This window comes from Strigops habroptila, chromosome 12 (genome assembly GCF_004027225.2).
Source record: "Strigops habroptila isolate Jane chromosome 12, bStrHab1.2.pri, whole genome shotgun sequence".
NCBI classification, from domain to species: Eukaryota; Metazoa; Chordata; class Aves; order Psittaciformes; family Psittacidae; genus Strigops; species Strigops habroptila.
Genome location: NC_044288.2, coordinates 17,637,174 through 17,656,397, shown reverse-complemented (window position 1 = coordinate 17,656,397; position 19,224 = coordinate 17,637,174). Strand labels below are relative to the sequence as shown.

At 42.8% G+C, this 19,224-nt stretch overlaps 1 protein-coding gene and 1 long non-coding RNA gene across 2 annotated transcripts in view; one reads left to right on the top strand and one right to left on the bottom strand.

The window, feature by feature from the left end:
• The window catches only part of ERGIC1 (endoplasmic reticulum-golgi intermediate compartment 1), a 59,225-nt gene extending 42,749 nt beyond the window's left edge, over positions 1-16,476 (top strand). Inside the window, exons 6-10 of the mRNA XM_030505199.1 lie at positions 147-251; positions 4,583-4,643; positions 5,857-5,957; positions 8,645-8,767; positions 14,459-16,476. Coding sequence (XP_030361059.1) covers positions 147-251; positions 4,583-4,643; positions 5,857-5,957; positions 8,645-8,767; positions 14,459-14,566 — 498 coding nt within the window. The 3' untranslated portion in view covers positions 14,567-16,476. The remainder of the gene's footprint in view (positions 1-146; positions 252-4,582; positions 4,644-5,856; positions 5,958-8,644; positions 8,768-14,458) is intronic.
• Positions 15,112-19,162, bottom strand: LOC115616196. The gene is made up of 2 exons (XR_003994226.1): positions 19,014-19,162; positions 15,112-18,045 (listed from the first exon to the last, which is right to left on the bottom strand). It is a non-coding gene; the product is annotated as an uncharacterized LOC115616196 (long non-coding RNA).
• Between the last annotated feature and the right edge of the window lie 62 nt (positions 19,163-19,224).

Sequence of the window (19,224 nt, the reverse complement as noted above, 5' to 3'; positions counted from 1 at the left end):
CTGACATGCCAGAGGTTGTCCACTGCTAAGTAGATATAGCCTGCGAGGCTGGATGGATCCAGGCATTTCTGCTTCATATCACAGCCTAGCAATGCCTTGAGGGATAAAATGTGAAATCCTGTCTTCCCTGTCTTGACTAATTTTAGGTCCCTGGTAACTTTCACGTGTCAACGCACAGTGCCACTGCGCAGCCTCAGAATCCTGACATGACTCACGTCATCCATAAGCTCTCATTTGGGGACAAGTTACAGGTGAGTTCTCTTCCCTGAAATTTCCCTGGCTCTAGGGGAATGAATGCAATGAGAGTGACTTTAATATTAGACACTTTGGTTTTATGAAAGGGCCATGTACAATGTGGAGAGAACGAGATAGGACTGCCTGGGCAAGTAAGCCCATCCCTTGTATTCATAAAATGTACACTCAGTCCAGAAGAGTTTGCAAACTCTTTACATGCCACTTCAGGAGGGAGCAGTGTTCAGTCACAAAATAACTCTGATAGTTTTATCTGAAACTGAAAGTGCTTTTGGAAAACTGTGTCGTAATCTTCCTGAAAGGAGTTAGAAATGAGGATTCATGGCTTTGCAAAATGCTATGCAGTGCTGGTTTCAGTATTAATACAGCTTGCAAAATGGCTATGCAGTACTGTTTTCGGTGTTAATACAGCAATCAAATCTTGACTGCCTTTCAGAGGAGCAGTGAGTGTACTAAGGGAAGATGTGTGCTTGCTACTGTCTTTACCATGGCACCAGTCAGGTTCCTTTTAATTCACTTCATGTATAGCAGACACCTATTAGTCAAATTGGTTCTGTGAAACACAACTTAGACTTAGAATTGCCAGTTCCCTGCTGGGAAAAAGGTGGATGTGGACACTTGCCCAGTGGATGGAGTTTCACCAGGTGTTGCAAGTTATGTAATAATTCCTGATTTCTCAATGAGAACAGATTACAGCACTTCTCTAGCCTACTTCCAAGGAGGCAGCATCATAGGTGGGAGTTATATATGTGCACACCCAGTTTGCGACTCACCCTAAACATTGCTTACCCATAGTGTCTCTGTAATCTTCTTTCCTCAGCACAGACGTCTCATTAGTCTGCTTCTTGTACACCCACTTCCAAAACCCTTTTTCATGCTAACAAGTCTAAGCGTTGCTTTGTAGTCTTCTGATTCTGCTCCCGGCTTCTTTTAGGAAATATCTTGTGTGGGAACGCTGGAATATTAGCATATAAATAAGCTTGGCTTAATGTCTGTAAAGCACACTGAGATTATGAAAAATATTAGGTAAGTGCTAATAGTTTGCGTGGGAAATCAGCACTCTAAGGTAGCATTCCCACTGTTTTATCATGGAGTCTTTAAGTAAGTGCAAATCAGCATGAATGAGTTGAGAACTCTTGGACAGTTGGGGGCAAAGGAGTGAACGTCTTCAGTTCTGGTGGTGAGAAACCTGTCTAGCAAACATGTAGTTGGCTTCTGATTTGGACAAGTTTTGATTAGTATTTTCAAGTTCAAAATAGCTACTCATCATCTCCATACACAAGGAATGGAGCGTGTAGGTGCTGCTGCTCCTGTAGGCAAACATGAGTTCAGCAGCACAAATTAAAAGAAGGATATGTTCACTAAACAGGTGCTACCAAGACTCAGCAAGCAGTTATAGAGAGCCAGCAAGTACGGAGAGCTTTAAATCTATCTAGATACACCTTTGAATATTTTGGGTTGTCTCCACCTGCTTTGATGTAATATATGCTCATATTTCTTAAAGAGAGTGAGGAGCTTCTCATTCACTTGTGTCATGTGCTGGGAGTTCTTTGTAGGTTGTTACCAACTCTGCCAGAATGATCCACTAAGGTACATGCTGTGTTCTCCAGAAAAACCAGTCTGTGAAATAGAGATTGAAATCTCATCTGGCATTGAATGAGCTTCAATTCTTCAACAGAAATTCATGCACAAGAGTGGCAGACTTTTTGTGCATTTTTCCCTCATGTAGGTGAGACCAAAATTCAAACCAGTGAAGTTCTTGCATGTCAGGTAGCCCAGTAAAGAAAGAGATATGGAAAGTAGGAGATTATATGTTTTTAATCATAGAATTCTCTTGAGTGCTAGATTGTGGTGTTGAATAATCTGAGTTCTAACCTTGTGAGAGGTCTTTCTTCCCTTGATAGTTGCAAAGCTGGAAGTTACTTTAGCCTGCTGTTGGACTCTGCCTGAGTTATATGTCCAGTTGTATGTCATCGCATGTGTTTGTGGAGGTTAAAGCCTAGGGTGTTCAAGGCCCTGGAAAGCATCTTTTTGAGCTCCATGTTGCAGAAGAATAAAGCGTTGGCACTGTTAAACCATTCTCTAGCCTCCTGTGCCACTACTCCAAGCACTGGATTTGGCCATGCTAGTGCAGGACAAGTCCTGAGAACGTCTGGCTAAACAGGCTTGCTTAAGTTCTCTGTTGCAAAGCAATTTTGTTACTGTGGCCAAAAGCTTACTCCTTGTTGAAGTCCCTCCAGGTACTTAACAAGGTACAAACAAGTATGTTCCCCCAAGGAACACACCTGTGCACTTTGTAGAGCAGAGATTAATTACGGACAGCAAATATTGTAATGGGAGCCCAGAATGTTCCACAAAGAAAATCATGGTAAAACCTTAGACTGGGAGTTACAAATGCTATCTGTGTTGCAAAGGCAAGAGAGGGAGAAGCAACGAAGGACCTGCCCTCACAGAAACAGGTGGTTATGGAGAAGAGAAGACTGTGTGGAGACCTCATAGCAGCCTTCCAGTATCTGAAGGGGGCTTATAAGGATGCTGGGGAGGGACTCTTCATTAGGGACTGTAGTGGTAGGACAAGGGGTAACGGCTTCAAACTTAAACAGGGGAAGTTTGCGTTAGATATAAGGAAGAAGTTCTTTACAGTGAGGGTGGTGAAGCACTGGAATGGGTTGCCCAAGGAAGTTGTGAATGCTCCATCCCTGGCAGTGTTCAAAGCCAGGCTGGATGGAGTTTGGGTGACATGGTTTAGTGCGGGGTGTCCCTGCCCGTGGCAGGAGGGTTGGAACTAGATGATCTTAAGGTCCTTTCCAGCCCAAACCATTCTATGATTCTGTGTCTGGTGGCTTTGTCTGCATGGAAGCTCTGTAACTCGCAGCTTTGCAAACTACCTGTGTAGAGAGAAGCAGAGCAGACAGCATATGTATAAACGGAAGCGTAGATGCTGGGGAGGCAAGGACAAAATGAAAGTCCAAATATACTGATACCTCACAGGATAGATACAGTTGCTTGCTGAGTATCCACTCAATATTTACTGTTGGTGTTTGAAGTGGACCTTAAAGTCTCTGGCCCAGATATGCTATAAGAGGCTTACTTCTTAGCTGTATCCAGAATGGAATGTAGTACTGTAGCCCAGTCCAGGGGCCTCTCTTTCTTTGTATGCTTTTAAAATTAGTAAAGAATATGTACAGTCTCCATGTGTGGTTCGGAAATGGTTACTCTTGTGTAAAGTATTTGAAATGTCAGCAGACTGAAAGGTGCTATAGAAGGTTCAGCTGTGGCTTTTGCTCTGTGCTTGTTACCAGCACCTTGCTGATGATTTTGTCCCTCTAGAATTTCCTTTCTCAGGAGAAAAAATGGGTTCAATTGCTGCTTCCTCCAAATCATCATCCACTCTGTAGCATTCTGAATAGGCAAACAGCCGTTAAGGATGAGATGAATACATCCACATACTACCAGTTGTTGAGAGGGTCTGGGAAGGAGATTGCATTGCACTGTTAGTGAGGTGAAACCTTGTCACACCCATGACCAAATACTTCTTCCAAACTCTTCTTCCCTGTTGTCTGGCTTAAGGTCAGGAATTTCTAGGTTGTGGAATTATTTGTTCTTTCTGTATAGTTTACTGTACATGATGTGAATGATGCAACCTCTGATCTACAACTGTTGCGGTGGGGTTTCCCTCTAGAGAGTTCACAAGCTGATTATGCTGGTGGTGGACATCAGACTCCCAGATCATAGCGTGTGGAAGGCATGGGATGGAAATCCTGTTATTCTGGGCAAACAGATACTTGCGTGCCTGGGACCAGCTGCAGGAAAAGCTGAATGGATGGCAGTGTTGGCATGTGTCCTTCCCATCTCCAAGGGCGTAGTGTGCGTGGTGGGAAAGCTGGGCTAATGAGTTAAAGCTGTACAAACCCAACTGCTCTGACATGAGCTGCCTTTACAGGAGAACTCTTGAGTTTTAACCTGCATATGACTCCCATTTACTTCCCTTTTAGCCTGATAAATTAATTTCACAGTTAACTATGCAAAGCTCTTGGGTAATATCTCACTATGAAATTTCACAACTGGCCTCTTCCAACTGCAATTCCTTTAGCTTTGGAGTGGTTTTGGCATTTCATCTTGTAAGATGTTGTGAAATCAACTTTTTAACTTGGAACCAACCTCTGTGGTGATGGTCACTGAAAGATATTTCAAGTCATCTTTTACTGGGTTGAGGCTTTATTTTCAGAAAGGTTGAATCAGGCTGATGTCCTTGTTACAGGATAGGGAAGCAAAGGTCAAGAGTACCAGGTCAGAGCATAGTTTCTTCATATGCCTTTTTGCTTTCCAGGTCCATAACGTTCATGGAGCATTCAATGCCTTGGAGGGAGCAGACAAACTCAGCTCAAATCGTATGTATTCTTGGTGATTACAGGTCTTAGCCACTCTTTGCAGGAGGGAAGACAGGGCCATTCGTGCAACACTGGTGTGTCCAGAAGTCTTTAATTTGCCTCTTTAACCGAAATGATCCAGACATTACTGACAGACGTTTCCATTTTCTCCAGTAACATAGAGAAGGCTTAGCCCAAAAGGTCCTGTGCAGCCCTTCTGCAACCCAGACATCGTCTCCAACTCTGTTACGACCGACGCAGAATTACTGAGTTCTTTACCCATATCCTACTCCTATAGCTTCCCTTTCCTGCTGACACCACCACCAGAACTTTTCCTTGTTCTTGTGTAGCAAGTTAGCTCTTACCTTAAGTTCCACTCTATGGCTAGAAGGATAGACATTTTCATTGCCCTTCTTTATGACCAGCAACGCAAAAAGAAATTTCTAGTGCATGCTACAATTCAGCGAATTTCCCTTCAAGTGTTCAGGCTCCCACAGGATATCATTCTTGTCCACTTTTTGGAACAAAATTTCTATGGCTCTTCCTGAAGTTAAACAACTGTGTTGTGGTTTGGGTTTATTTGGGGTTTGTTTCTTTCTTTCTTTCTTTTTTTCTCCAGAAGCCAAGTGTCATTGTGTTACACTTGGCTAAAGGATCCTGCCAAGAAATCGTTTAGAATTCTGTTTTAGAACTGTTTCAGCAGACATAAAAAAATAGCACAAACCATTTAAATCATGGGGAGAAAAAAAGTTAAGCAGCTGGAGTAAAAAGGAGAAAGAAAGAAAAGATGGGTGCACGAGAAATGAGACTACACAGGTTGTGATGCCTCAGCTTTTTCTGCCAAAAGAAGCTGAGTGAGCTAGCTGGTTCTTGATTTAACCAGGACAGCTTTTAGTGGTGCTGGTAAGACTTAGCATTTGTAGTTCCAAGCAGTTAGGAAGGTTCAAGTGACCCAAACACCCAAACTCATCTCTGTGGGTTGTGCTACTGCAGAAGTCTCAGAATAGTGGGCAGGTTCTGGTGTCATCCATGTACCTTACAAAGTTTTGTACACAGGACATAAATGTAGGATGCGAAATTGTCATTTTGTCTCAGAACCCGAGATAAGGAGGAGGGAGACACCGTTTCTGTGACTGACTTGTTGATTTTGCACATTTACTTTGAAATGTTGTGTGTGATTCCTTTCTCTGAATTCTAATGTGTATTTTCTTCTCTTTTCCTTCCCTGACCACAGCTCTTGCGTCTCATGATTACATATTGAAGATAGTCCCGACAGTGTACGAAGACATGAGCGGCAAGCAGCGATACTCATACCAATATACTGTAGCAAATAAGGTAAAGAAGCAGGTAGTTCTCAGAGAAGCTCCTCATTGCAGCCCAGTGGATGCATGGAGGATCTTCAGTCGTCATTCCTCCTCCCTCTTGCTCCTCTGCTCTGCAGCCGTGTGCATTTGTTTGTAGGTGAGCAGTAGCCTCTGCTGGGAGAAGGAGGAACTGAAGCTCTTCAAGCTTCCTCTTGCTCCTGGTGCTGGAATTTACCAGGGTTGGATTGTGAGGGCTTGTCAAAGCAGGTGGTGGTATTGTTTTAATCCTAGAGAAATGTAGCCTCACTCCTGACTTTCTCATATGTCAGTTTAACTGATGTACATTTCTATAAGATGTGTGGAAGGTTTTTACGTGCTGCAGGAGCTGTTGTGATTTGTGTCAAGATTCATCTGGGTGGAAACTGCAATGGAACTGAACATACAAAACAGCACTTACAAGTGGTTTTATTAATAAAACAGTGTTAATTGTGATGGACATATCAGACTAAGTCAGCAGAGTGTTTAGCTTTTTACAGATGTTGATTTCGGATACTAAGCCACTGAACCAAATAGGTGCTGGTTGACTATTTCACAGTGCCTACTTTATTTTAGTGGGTTATAATAGTTCTTTTAACTTTATAATTCTTAATTTACATTAAATGTGAAGATATTTGTATTTTAATAATACAATGTATTGAACTTTTAAAAAGCACCCCTATTGAGTTTTTAAGGTTAAAAAGTGTCTTTCAATTTAAAACTATTTACCAGTTAAGTGCTAAATGAAAGTCCAGAATGTGTTTATAATATCTAATTACTGCTAGTTTGCAATAACTAAGAATCAAGCACGCACTCTCATCGACTATTTGTCAGATTAATGTTCCTGTCTAGTGACTCTTGGGCTTGTACAGTGTGTCCCAGTGATTTGGATGTCTCCCTGTATTCGGATTGCAATGTATTTGTTCTGCTTAATGTCACAACTGTTGTTCTGATAAGACTCTTGCGACGCAAGTTCTGATAGTAATTTGGAAAATAGACAGCAGGAGCTTTTGACACTTCCATGAGCACGGTTGCAAATGGGGGCGTTCGGCCAAGACTGACTCATTAGGGCAGGATTGCTGGTGGGGAAAAGGGGAGAGGAAGGAAAAAATGAGGTCAGTTCTATCAGAACCGAAGGGCAGAGAAACAGTGCTGCATCTGCATTTTCTTCTCATTAAAAACAAGAATTCTCTTATCAGTGCTTTAGGCCTTGTCTCCCGCCCTGATCTGTGGGAAACAGAAATTGGAAGCCATTGGAATAGTCTGGCGTAGATTGACTAGTATGAAGAGATTGATAGAGTCTTAAGTGTGGACTGTCTGTCTCCTCTCCCCTTTTCCCTCCTATACCCTTGTTTCCTGACTTCCCCAGATAGCCAGTGTCCCAAGATATGCTGCAGAACTTCTGCAGTAACAGCCCTGAAAACTTCATGACTAGGGACTTCAGTCATTCTGCTTCTCTTGTCATCCATTGAGAAAAACTAGAGGGAATTTTGGGAATTACGAGATTAATGAAGGGGATAGATGCTGGTTCACTAGCTCCCTTTGAGCTCACAGAGAGTAAAATTAGCCTTTTTTTTCTATCGTGCTCATGGGTGTCTTATTGCTTGTCTGTCTTCATCTTTCTGAAGTATTTGAGGTTGCCTTTGCCTCTTTGTGAAGGAGAATTAAAACGGAAGAAGTGATCTGAGTTTGCAGGCATGTCATAGGGCTAAAGAAGGGAAGAGCAGCTGGGTAAAGAGGCAGTGTGTGTCATGCCAGTGCTGATGGCTCTCACTGGTTGACAAGTCCCCAGCCTGCTTTTCTTTGATTTTTCTTCAGTCTGTCAAGATAAATGTCCTGATCCTTGGAAATTGATATCTGTTTCCACTGAGAGCGCAGACAAAATATCAGCTCAAAAAGATGTGACTTGTGATGCTAAGTTGGTGTTAGTATTTGTTCTACGCTGGCAGTGTGCAGTATGTCGTGTTGGGGTGTTGTCATCTGCCTGATTGATTGCTGTTATTAAAGAAATGGATTAAAAGAGATCATCACTGGCAACCTGAAGACGTCTCTTCCACACCAGCTTGGAGTATTTTTTGAACCTTTGCCAATGTTTTTCTGTATACAGTTTCATTTTGGCTTTCAGCACGGTTTAAACATGGCTCCATGTGATTTATACCGAGTGGGCAAAGCATTCACATAGTTGGTCCCAAGGCAAAGGGGGCCTTTCAGACAGGAGCTGCTGCTTGCTATTCTGAGTGCATGGACAAGAAGGGATTTTCAGGTTCTTGCAAACTAAATTCCATTTGTTGGATGAATATCCCTGATTTACCTACTGGCAGTATAAAAGCTTCACCTGCAACCACTTAGAGACTGCTTGTATTTAAATAGAGCAGATCTAAGCTAGAGAAATTGATGACAGCCTTTCTATTTACTTTTTAAGCTTTGAATAAAGGTGAGAGTAAGCACCATCACTCTCTGTTCCCAGCTATATAATTATCAGACTATAAAGACCTTATTTTCCTATTTCATAAGTGGGGGGGAGCAGTCATAGGAATTAACTGTTTGCTTCTTTCAGTCTGACCATTAATACAAAAGAGTGGAGTAAGGGCCATATCCACGGGAGCAGTTTTATTGCAGACACTCCAAATGGGATGAGATTGCTCACATTTTCTGCCATTTTCTCCCCTCTTTCTTTTGTAGGAGTACGTAGCCTACAGTCACACTGGCCGCATTATCCCAGCTATCTGGTTTCGTTATGATTTGAGCCCCATCACAGTGAAATACACAGAGAGACGACAGCCTTTGTACAGGTTTATCACATCGGTGAGTTACTCTAAACCTCCAATTCTCCTGCCTGCCTTTCATTTCTCTTCTGAGTCTTTCTTGTCCAGAAGAATTGAGTTTCTGCTTCAGAGCATTGTGACATGATTGAAATAAAGCAGTACATCACCCAATTGTGCTGAAGTGTAAGCGAGGTAACTGGTAAGCCCTGTGCTCTGACAATTTAATTTGGTAGCTAGGCACAAGAAGAAAGAATATGATCCTATTCCAGAAGTGCCAAACTCTGTCTAGGCAGGATAGGCACTATTGCAGCATGTCAGAAACTTAGAAGTAAAGCTAATATGGTATGCAGTAAAGCATCCTGCAATGAGCTGTCTCTCTAAGATCTAGCTTGCAGAGAATGCAGAGCAGTTGCTTTAATCAGTGCTGCTGCTTGGCTTAATATGGGTATGCTTGTTCCAGGCATTTACTCCTGGGTAGAAGTGGAGAAGAGCTGCATTATCAAATTCCAGAGGCATTTTCCTGACAAGTTATGTTTTGATCTATCCAGCTAACATCCTGCAGTACTGATCTCAGCATCTGTAACAAAGCTGTACTGTCCAAACTGCTACTTAGGCAAAGAGCTATTTAAAGCTCTTCCAGAACTTTCAAAAATGTGTCCTCATGGAGTCGACTTAAAATTTAAACTGCAGCCTGCTGTGCCAGTGAGGTGGAATGTGAAGTAGATGATAAATTGGCTGGAATGAAGACCTTGGATTTTGATTTTTAAACTGTTTGAATATTTTAATTGGAAGTAACATAAACATTTGTGGCTGTGTTGCACTTAAAGATTTTGATTTTTGCAGCTTCTGATAAACACCAAGTTCCCTTCACTTAACTTTAGAAGCACGTGTGATCTCTAGGATACACAAATACCAAGGGAAAGGGACTTGAAGCAAATCTAAATGTCATGTTTTAAGACCTTCTCTTCTTAGCGCGTCTGTTTGGTTTCAAAACGTAATCCTAAAAAAGGTCAAACATCAGCATTTTATGACTTGGCATCTCATACTGCCTCCACTTCTTTCCCTAACAGTATGCTCTCATAAGTTTCTTACGCATCTTGCTGGGGGTGAGGGTGTGGAGGTGTTTTTAACAGGAAGCAGTGTTTGGAAAGAATTGATAGATGTTATTATTAATGATCGTGTTAGTTGCTGGCATTGATTTACTGCTGATAAGCCATTGTATGCATATAAATAGCGTCTTTGTTGAATTCGATACTGTGCTTCAGAGTTTACGTAAGGAGCCCACAGGAGAGTCACTGCTTGCCACCATGACCTTTTGGATTTGGGATGACCCCAACCAGACTTTTGTCACATCCTGAGAAGTTAGCCAGGCACATGGTGGGTGCTAGGCTGCTTAAGAAGAGTTTTACAGTTGATTTCTGTCTGCTTTGTTTGGTCTTCTAAATGGTTATAGTCTCAGCAGCTCACTTGGGGCTATTCCAATGGAACATCTTTCCTATGGAGATATGTGGATGACACTAATAGCTGCAGTAGCTGTTATACAGCACATCAGACAGGTGGGCCAGACCCTTGTCAGATATGGCTGACTTAGAGGCAAATCCTTGTTACAGATGCTACATCGTGGCTATCGGTCTGGACCGTCTGGCCCTGGTACAGATGACCTGCTCTTGCTCTCATTTAGGCTGGGGATGTTTTACAGTAGGGCAGCCTTGGCTGCGTATGTGCTACACTTTAAAGCTTTACAGCATATAAGGTAGCATTGAAAATGTTGGAAGAGGGGAGCAGAGCTACAGAGGATCAAAACACCTGTTGTCCTAGGTTTCCTTGCCCTGTTTTGATGACACGATCTGTTCCATTGTCCTTTCCACTGCTTTAGCCCTTTCCTGTATCTCCAGCGTGGCCTTTTGCATCACAGTTACTCTGGAGACCGGTTAGTGATGATCAGCACTGGGCTGAGGTCCAGACAGATTGCGCTAGGGCATCTGGAGTCATTGCCAAATGGGGCTGGCCATGGAAAGCATCAGCCTTTTTCCGAGCAGCAGCTGCTTCATTTAAAAACCACAAGAGTGGCTCTGTGGTAAGGGGGGCATCACCTGCAACTCCTTTTGGTGAGCACATTGTTTACTGGGGCACCTGTGAGGCTTTCAGTACATTTGAATGTGTCCTGGGGGTAGGGGAAAATCCTGTTTGAAAGGGACTTTCAGGGTGAAACAGCATCAATGTTGGAGGGAAGGATACACTGTGGAAGGATGATCCCATGTGGAGAGATCAGATGAGAGCGGGGTGTTGGCTGTTCAGCAGAGAGCCAGAGGAATCTCATTCTGCTGCTGCGAAGGTTACCTGATGGTCTTTGTTAGTAATGAGTTTGCCCCCAAAAAGCTTCAGCACCACTAAGAGCAGCATTATAGCACCACAGCAGTGTTCCCAGGCCTTCTGTGTTCCCAATAGACCCATTTGAACTCAGGCCTACTCCTTGGTTTTTTGTGCTGTAAAGACACACAGAATTTTTTGTACCATGTGAGAGGTGCTTCCCATGCAGGACAGAAGACATTTAGCATATATTTTGCTTCACATGTCACACTTAAAAAAATTCAGTATTAAGGAAGATTTTGTATTGCTCGTGGGTCAGTGCTGCCACTGTGCTGTGAATTTGCCATGGATCCTGGGGTTAACCACAGACACTTGGCATAGTGTTAAACACAGTGGTTTTTGCCTGTTGAACTGTACTGCTTAAAATCAAGGCATCTTCCCAGAAAGAGAAGCCATTCATGGCCTCGTGGTTGAGGTTATGGAGCAAGGGGAAAAGTTTCACTACTGAAAATTTATGAGTTCTCTAAGTGGCCAAAATGAAAGAAGGTTTTATCATGAGGTCAGTCCAGGGGCTGGGTGGGGGGGGTGGGCGGAAAATAAGCCAAAATTCTGCTAAAGCAGTCAAAATCCGCAGGAAAGAAGAGAATTTTTTTTATTGATATTAGAGGATTCATCATCAACCATACCCCCAGTGGTTGCAAGGACAATTATTTCAGCCCTGGGATCTGTTACTGACGGGTATCATAGACTCACTCTCGTGAGGTTTTTAAAACCAGGGCAGCATTGTTCCACAAGATGTCATCCAGAAATCTCTGGGTGGGCTTCTTCAGCTTACCTTACTGGGAATTACCTGGGGATCCTACTGGTCCTCTCTGTCCTTAAAAGTAATTTTCAGATTTGAAGACATCCCAGAGGTCCACAGTCACATATCTGACACCCGCCTTTCTGTTGTCTTGCTTGCAGCCTTGCCTTCTACATACCCACTTGAGTTTTGCTTCAGCCTGCATCCCATCCACTATCCTATAATCATATTCTGCTCAAAACCCTCCTGTGTACCCTACATTGCATAGTCTCTCACTGCTGTAATTATTACACTTCTGTATTTCTTTTCCCTCCCCCTTTAATGGCCAGGCCTGGGTCAAACTAACCTAATGGAGCCAAACGCAGATTATTCCCAGCATAAAACTCCATTAAATATCAGTGCATGATGCCGAACTTCCTTCTGCGCTGCTACAGAGCAATGCTCCATACATATTAGATCTGCGATAAGGAAACATGGTGGTGCAGCTTCTGTGCTGACCTAGAGACCAACCCGGGTGCTGCTTAATTTTCTGTCTCAACGAAACAAGAGGGCTGTGTGCGTGCTGGGAGGCAGGCTCCAAGCGAGTGCCAGGTGTGTGTGACTCATAAACACTCAGCAGTACCGAGCTGTGCAGAGGAATATATATTATTTTTCTATTCCCCACCCCCCTGCTGCACTGAAATCACATTTTCCTACCATATGATGCAAAATCTTAGTGTTGGATGGTTTTTCTGTTGTTTGCGGTGTAACATCTCCTGTCAGCTGAGCTGCTGTGGACTGAAATAACCCAACTCCATTGCGGTCATTCTCCCTGAAAAGTCACCCTGCGTCATGCTCTGAGGGGTGGCAAGGAGGGGGGCACAGCGGGCAGGCTTGTCCCCTAAAAATACTGACTTTGTCTCCAGTGGTGCTCTGGGTTTTGAAGCCTTTATCTGCTGGAATGCCAACTGTCCAGCAAAAGCCATGTTTTCTGCAGCTCCTCATTTCACTGAGCTCGCTAAACGCAGATATCCTGGTTATAAATACACATGTAAATGAGTGCTTTATTTCTTGCTGCCTGTGCTCACTATTAATTGTTTGTTCTGTTGCCACTCCTAACTCCCTGCCGAGCTGAAAGAGCTGAACACTGCTGGTATGTTACTCTTTGGTTTGTAACTTTGCCCATGGGGTGTAGTGCTCTGTGGGACGAGATATGGCATGGTAGGTCTAGTGTGGCACTGGTTGCCCTCAGTGTCATTTGTACTGCATTTCCCTGATACGCTGCTACATTGGCTTACTGATTTGGGGTTTCTCTCCCTATCTCTTGGCTTCTAACTCACAGCAAAATCCCCCTTTTCCTAGGCAGGCCCTTGTCAGGAGATAAGCTCTGTATATCATGTCCCCTTCTCACTGACTGGTGTCTTTTATTCCAGAGGCACCTAATCCTACCCAATGTGAAAGACCAAATTAAAAGAGCATTACAGTTACGACGTAAAAAATGTGGGAGTTAGGAAATGCCAGGTCCTGTGTAATTATAACTTGGCTGTTAATCATTATTAGGTTACATTATGTGTATCATACTTTCCATGTGAGCCCTGCGTTGTGCCCTGCGCAGGGTGGGATGGCACTCTATGAGCAAAGTTTCTTCCCATCCTACAGTATTTTGACTGCTGCCTTATTACTAGCAGGTGGTTTCTATATAAGTCTTAAGTTTCTCTGTAAGTCATATGTTTCCATAGGGACTTTGAGACAGCTATTGTCATGGTATTGAGCTCTTTAAATGTTTTCTCCTTCGCAGTTTCCCTGGGAGGCAAGTTTGGCATTGCCCCCATTTCATAGATAAGGAAATTGAAGGAGTGTGTTGCAAAGTCCATAACTGCTGGCCCCTGATTTTAGGTGCTCCAAGCCAAAGGACCTTTGTTTTGACATGTCAGAATACTTTTGTGTTCTTCTATCACTTGAGAACCTGAAGTAGGCTGTTATGCCGATCGGGAGATTACTTATTCCCCTAACTCTGTTCTTGAAAATGATTATGTGTTTTACCAGTGTTTAAATAATTCAACCCAACACATCGTGCATGGAAAATTTCAGCCCACAAAGAGTTAAGTTGGCCTTGCTTTTGTAAGCAGTCCTTGTAATGGAAAGTGTTAGACAGCCTTAGCTGAAGGTGTCACTGGTAGCTGGGTTTCTCTGTTAGTCACTGTCCTTCACATGCTATTTAAGTATCTTTTGCCTGCTTGCAAATGCTGTATCTTGTGAAATAGGGAAAAGACTATAAGGCTGTGGTATTTGTAATAGAAAACAGTAGTAGGAAGATATGAGCAACACAGAGCTTCTAGAAAGCTTTGTTAGGTGGAGTTTAGCCCCGAAAGGAACAGCACTCATGCTGTAGGCTCCTACGGGCTGGGATTTATGATTGGCTCTGGCTGTGATGAGTTCAGGATTAGCACTAAGTTATTCCACTGTAGGGAATGGTTTTCCTGAATGATTGTCGTGTAATTATGTCCCCAGTACTGTTACCCAGTTCTTACTGTGCTTCCAGAAAACACCCTAGCAGTAGGCAATCCTTTCCCCCAGTTTCAAGCTGTGTAGAAGTTTCCCTCATCATTGACAAACCTGTTCCCTCTCTGTATGTTTCAGATATGTGCCATCATTGGAGGAACATTTACTGTAGCTGGGATCCTCGACTCCTGCATTTTCACAGCATCAGAGGCCTGGAAGAAGATCCAGCTGGGGAAAATGCAGTAGCAGTGAAACTCTACCCTGGTCTCCAAGGACACGAGCAAAGATTGAGAAATCTACCACTACCTGTTTTTGTCTTTATTTTCTATTTGATTGAATCAGTAAGTTTTTCTCTAATCAGGCTGTTCAGTGAAGACCTCTTCAACAAATCAAAGAAATCTCCATGCATTTCAGAGCTCTGAGAGTGAAAAATCAATGGAATCAGGGCATGGATGTCGATTCTCTCCCCCCAGAAAGAGGTTGAAATGCCATATATGAAATACACCGTCAGATCTAAGTAAGGATGACAGTCTGTTCTCTGGGAGGTTCCTATGGCAGTGTACAAACTAGGTAGTAGCTTGAAAAGAGTTGAGCTGTCTTGTGGCACTTTTTGGAATTCTGTTGGATTTGCATGATTAGACAATCGACTTTTGTATAAGGCAAAAATTATACATTAGGAAGAAATTCCACCTGTGGTGCCAAAAGGGTGATGATGTATCTGTTGGTGAGGAATGGAAAATGTTAGTCCCCATAGCAAACTTTAGAGACAGAGGGCAGAAATAACATCAAGAAACGTTTTGTGCTTTTATTGAAAGCTCTTTTGTTCAGATATGACCTTTCTAATGAAATGAGCAAACAAGAAGAGGAAGCCTTCCCCTAGCTACCTTTTCCTGGGTAATCTGTGATCCAGGCAGTGGAGGGCTTTTCTTTTACTCTGAATGTAAAAGTATTTTCATTTCTTCCCAGAAACTGAATATCCAGTCTTGTGTTTACAGGTGGCATGAAGTAAAAAAACCAAACTGAGCAACAGAGTTTTATGTGGCCTTTGCTTTGAAAGGGAATAGTTGTCTTTACAGCATTAGCTTTTATTCTTCCGTATGTTTTTTAAACACAGACCACCCAACACTCTGGATTCTGCACTTCTGCTTTATTATTATTGTTGTTGTTATTTTGAGAAAGGGTTGTATATTCTATATGTTCAGAAAAATGGTGCAGTCTTCTGGGTGGATAAGCACAGCTTACTGTCTTGCTTTGTGTGTGCATATTGAATACACCTGTCAAACACAGAAGTCTGTCTTTTCAGGGTTTAAGGTGCCTCCCTTTTCCTTTAAAATCCAGTCAGGCATCTTTTGTGAGCCCTGGACTGACACTGTTCACCCACAGGTACACCAGCAGCAGGGCAGGCATTCCCACAAGCGGGCCCCTGCTAGCAGTTGTTTTGTTTTATTCCTTAAAATGGTACCTGAGCTTCCATGCCCGTTCATTCAAGCCTTGTCTTCTGGGGCCTCCAATAAATGGAGGGAGAACTACTGCCAGGTATGGCTTGCATGTAATGGTAGACATGAGTTCACTAAAATTAGACCAGTACCCGCCAGCACATTTTCCATAGCCTCCTAAATGTTCCTTGAGTAGTAACAGTCTCTGCATGCTTTGTAAATGTCTGAGCTGAGGATACATAAATTTTAAGTGTTCCAGGATGGATAAAAATCATAAAGTAAAAATCTTTTACTCAATCAATGCTGTAAATTCTAAGATGGGTGCAGGATTTCTCTTGAGTAGTACCTACTGCCCACTGCCCTTTCCTGGAGGCAGAAGTAGGCAAACATTATACTGTAATAATATGAATCTTTGAATATTCAGTGTTAATGCTAGAGTCAGATGCATTTCAAAAGTATTCCTAATACATGTCTGTTGGAGTTGTCTCTTTGCTTTGGAAGTAGGGAAGGTAGCCAGTTTATCCACACGCCAAAAAGAAGAAGCCAACCACAGTCCTCTGCCCTATAGTGACTTTGGACAAGTTACAGCATTGGAATTTTTCCCTGTTCTTATTACGGACTGATTGCTATTGCTTTAGGTGTAAACTGGATTGTGTAACTTCCTGTATCTGTTAATGTATGGATAGATTTTATACATTTTTTTCCATTTACAAAAATCAACTTGAAAATGAGATGCTTGTCTTCATTTCGGGGTGTGTGTCCGTGTGCCCGCGAGTGGAACCCACTGGATGGAGGCTGCTGCCTGGTGGGAGCTGGGGTTTTCCACTGCGATCGCCTCTCTTGCTGGCTGAAGGAATTCCTCTAATCCACTGTGACCTGCTGAAGCTTAGAGCAAAAACGTCCTGGTTTTTCCCCTTGAATTTGTTGAGTCTTTGCTCACAGCTTGTGAACCCAGTGGATTACAAGGATGTAATTTTCAATATCTTAGCAGTGCATCCTTCTCCTGAGCTGTGCAGGAGAAGATCTCTGTGGTGCAATGGATTGTACTGTTAGTTTTCTAAGATGTCTTCCCTGGTGCAGTGTCTTCGACACAAACAAGCAAAGCTTGTTGCAAATCCCTTGTGTCCCCTGGCATGTTATTTCTGCCCTTCTCCCCATCCTCAGTCTGAGTTCAAACACTGCCTTCTGTGCAGTTCAGGCTACTTCTCTAAACCAGACCAGTGAAATTGTTTGGCTTTTTTTGGAAATGACAGATGCATACTTCAGTGTGCCTGCTCTCTCTGCCAAAATGTCCACTGCAATAACATAATAAATCACTTTTTTTTTTTTTTTTTTTTGCTAGATGTGGAAACAAAATTGTACTCAAGTTCTGGCAAAACCCTGCTGAAGAAACGGTCCGTACCTTTCTTCTCTAAACCAGGCCTAAGCCTTTGAGTACTGCCAAGTTAAAGCTACCTTCTGGGTCTGCTCTAAGTTGTGGCAAGCTTGTCCATGAGACATGGCTGGCTTGGGTCGTGTAATGATGCTACATTATGTGTTTACAGAAGAATCTGCTCTTCATCTCTCCAAATGTGAAAGGGAGGTGGTTACTGTTACGGCATTCCTGCCCCATGCGTACATGTCTCACTAGATTTCATTCGTATTTTCAAACACTTTCTAGAGAAAAAATGAGCTTAGTTATGCTTTTAAACGTCATTGCAAACAAAGATAATGTCAAGCCATAGTGGAAGGAAAACCATCGATTGGACATGTTTATCCATATTCCTGTCTTTGCTCTTCCGAGTCAGTATTTTGACAGAAGTACTTGTAGTTTTCCAAGAAACACATCCCTGTAGGAAATAAAATATTTAGAACTTCCAGTTTAAATTATTCTCTCTAAAGGTACCCTCCATCCTATGGTGAGAACCTGTGGCATAGGATGCTTTGTAGTGGTGAAGTTAAAACTTTTTGCTGTAGGGAAAGCTGTGCTTGGGTATATTCTAGGCAGTATATGGACTGCTGAAGATTATTTTTCAAGAAAAAACATGGAAATGGGGTAAGAAAACAATCGGAAGACATGCATTTGTGAATGCTTGATCTGATTTGTCAAATACTGCTCTGTGAAAAGTGAAGTTTGCAGCATAGATTGTAATGTCTGTAGTTAGTTTCAGAATATTTCTCATTTAAAGTTGTTTTTTATTTGTGTGATACACAAACTGTTCGGCATGAAAATGCCTGTGATGAGTATCTGCTTTAGAATAGTGGTCTGAAGTTTCAGGTGAAATGTCAATGAGGTGTTTCTCAGTAGTCCTGGGAAGAAGGGAGAGAAGGGCAGGGGAGGGGGTATGTAGCCCTGTAGTATATTATGGCAATGTTTAAAGCACAAGTCTTTTGCATTTTTACAGTGGAGATTATTAAGGAGTTCTGGCATCTCTTCTAATTTGCAACCTTATGTTAATAAAATATTAGCCTATTTAGTTCTATAATTAAAAATAAAAGTCATTTGTTTTGATTGGCTTCTCGCTGCACTACTATTGCAAAATCAATCTAAAATGGCTTTTTTTTGTTGTTTTTAATTATTTTTTCAGCAAACTAAGCCTTATCACACAATGAAATCACTGTAAGCCAGGTCACTGTGTAGAAAGTTAACACGAGGCTCTTTTGTAATCAGCACTGAGTCATGTCTGGACATTCAGTGCTCGGTTTTGAACAGTACCAACTGTCCCAACCTCCTTTATTTAATGAGAGGTGAGTGGACTGTGCTTGGAACTTGCTGGGTTTGGCTTTAGTCACTGGGCCACTTGGTATATAAAATAACCCAGGTTTTGTTACACCACCCCCCCCCCCGTTAATTTCCTTTTAGCCTTACTTCACCAAGTGTTTAGAAATGAGCGTCTGAAGCAATTATTGAAGATGAAACAGTAACGGGTTACAACACAGTGAATTTGGGCACTATGTATCTGTGCCATATTAAGAAACCAATTCCTCTTAAGCTCTGGTGTTGCTTATTACATTAGTGTCTGTGGCACAACATCTTCCTGATGGAAGAGATCCTACCCCTTCCAAGGAACCTCAAGGGCAGGTTGGTACCTGGATGTCCAGCAGTGACAGGGTGATGCTGAACGTTCCTTACTCTGTGTATAGGATGAGTCAAGGCACTGGGAAAGGTGTTTGTCCAGCTCATCCTGCTGCAACTCAACAGTATGGAAACTCTTCCATATAAACCAAAACCCAGTCAAGTGTCTTACTGCTGCATACCCCGTTTGGTTCGTATCTACCAGCACCACCTTCCCCAGAAATGATTTTCCTTGAGAATAAATTCATCTGCGTCCTGACAAGATGTAGTAGCACCGGCTCTACCGGCCCGGCAGCGGGGGGAAGCTGGCCGGAGGTGCCTGTCTTCGTGCACCCTGGGGAGGGATGAACCGCTCCGGGCACGGTGGCAGGAGGGCTGCGGGAGCGGGCTGCTGCAGCTCTGACCGCCGCTCA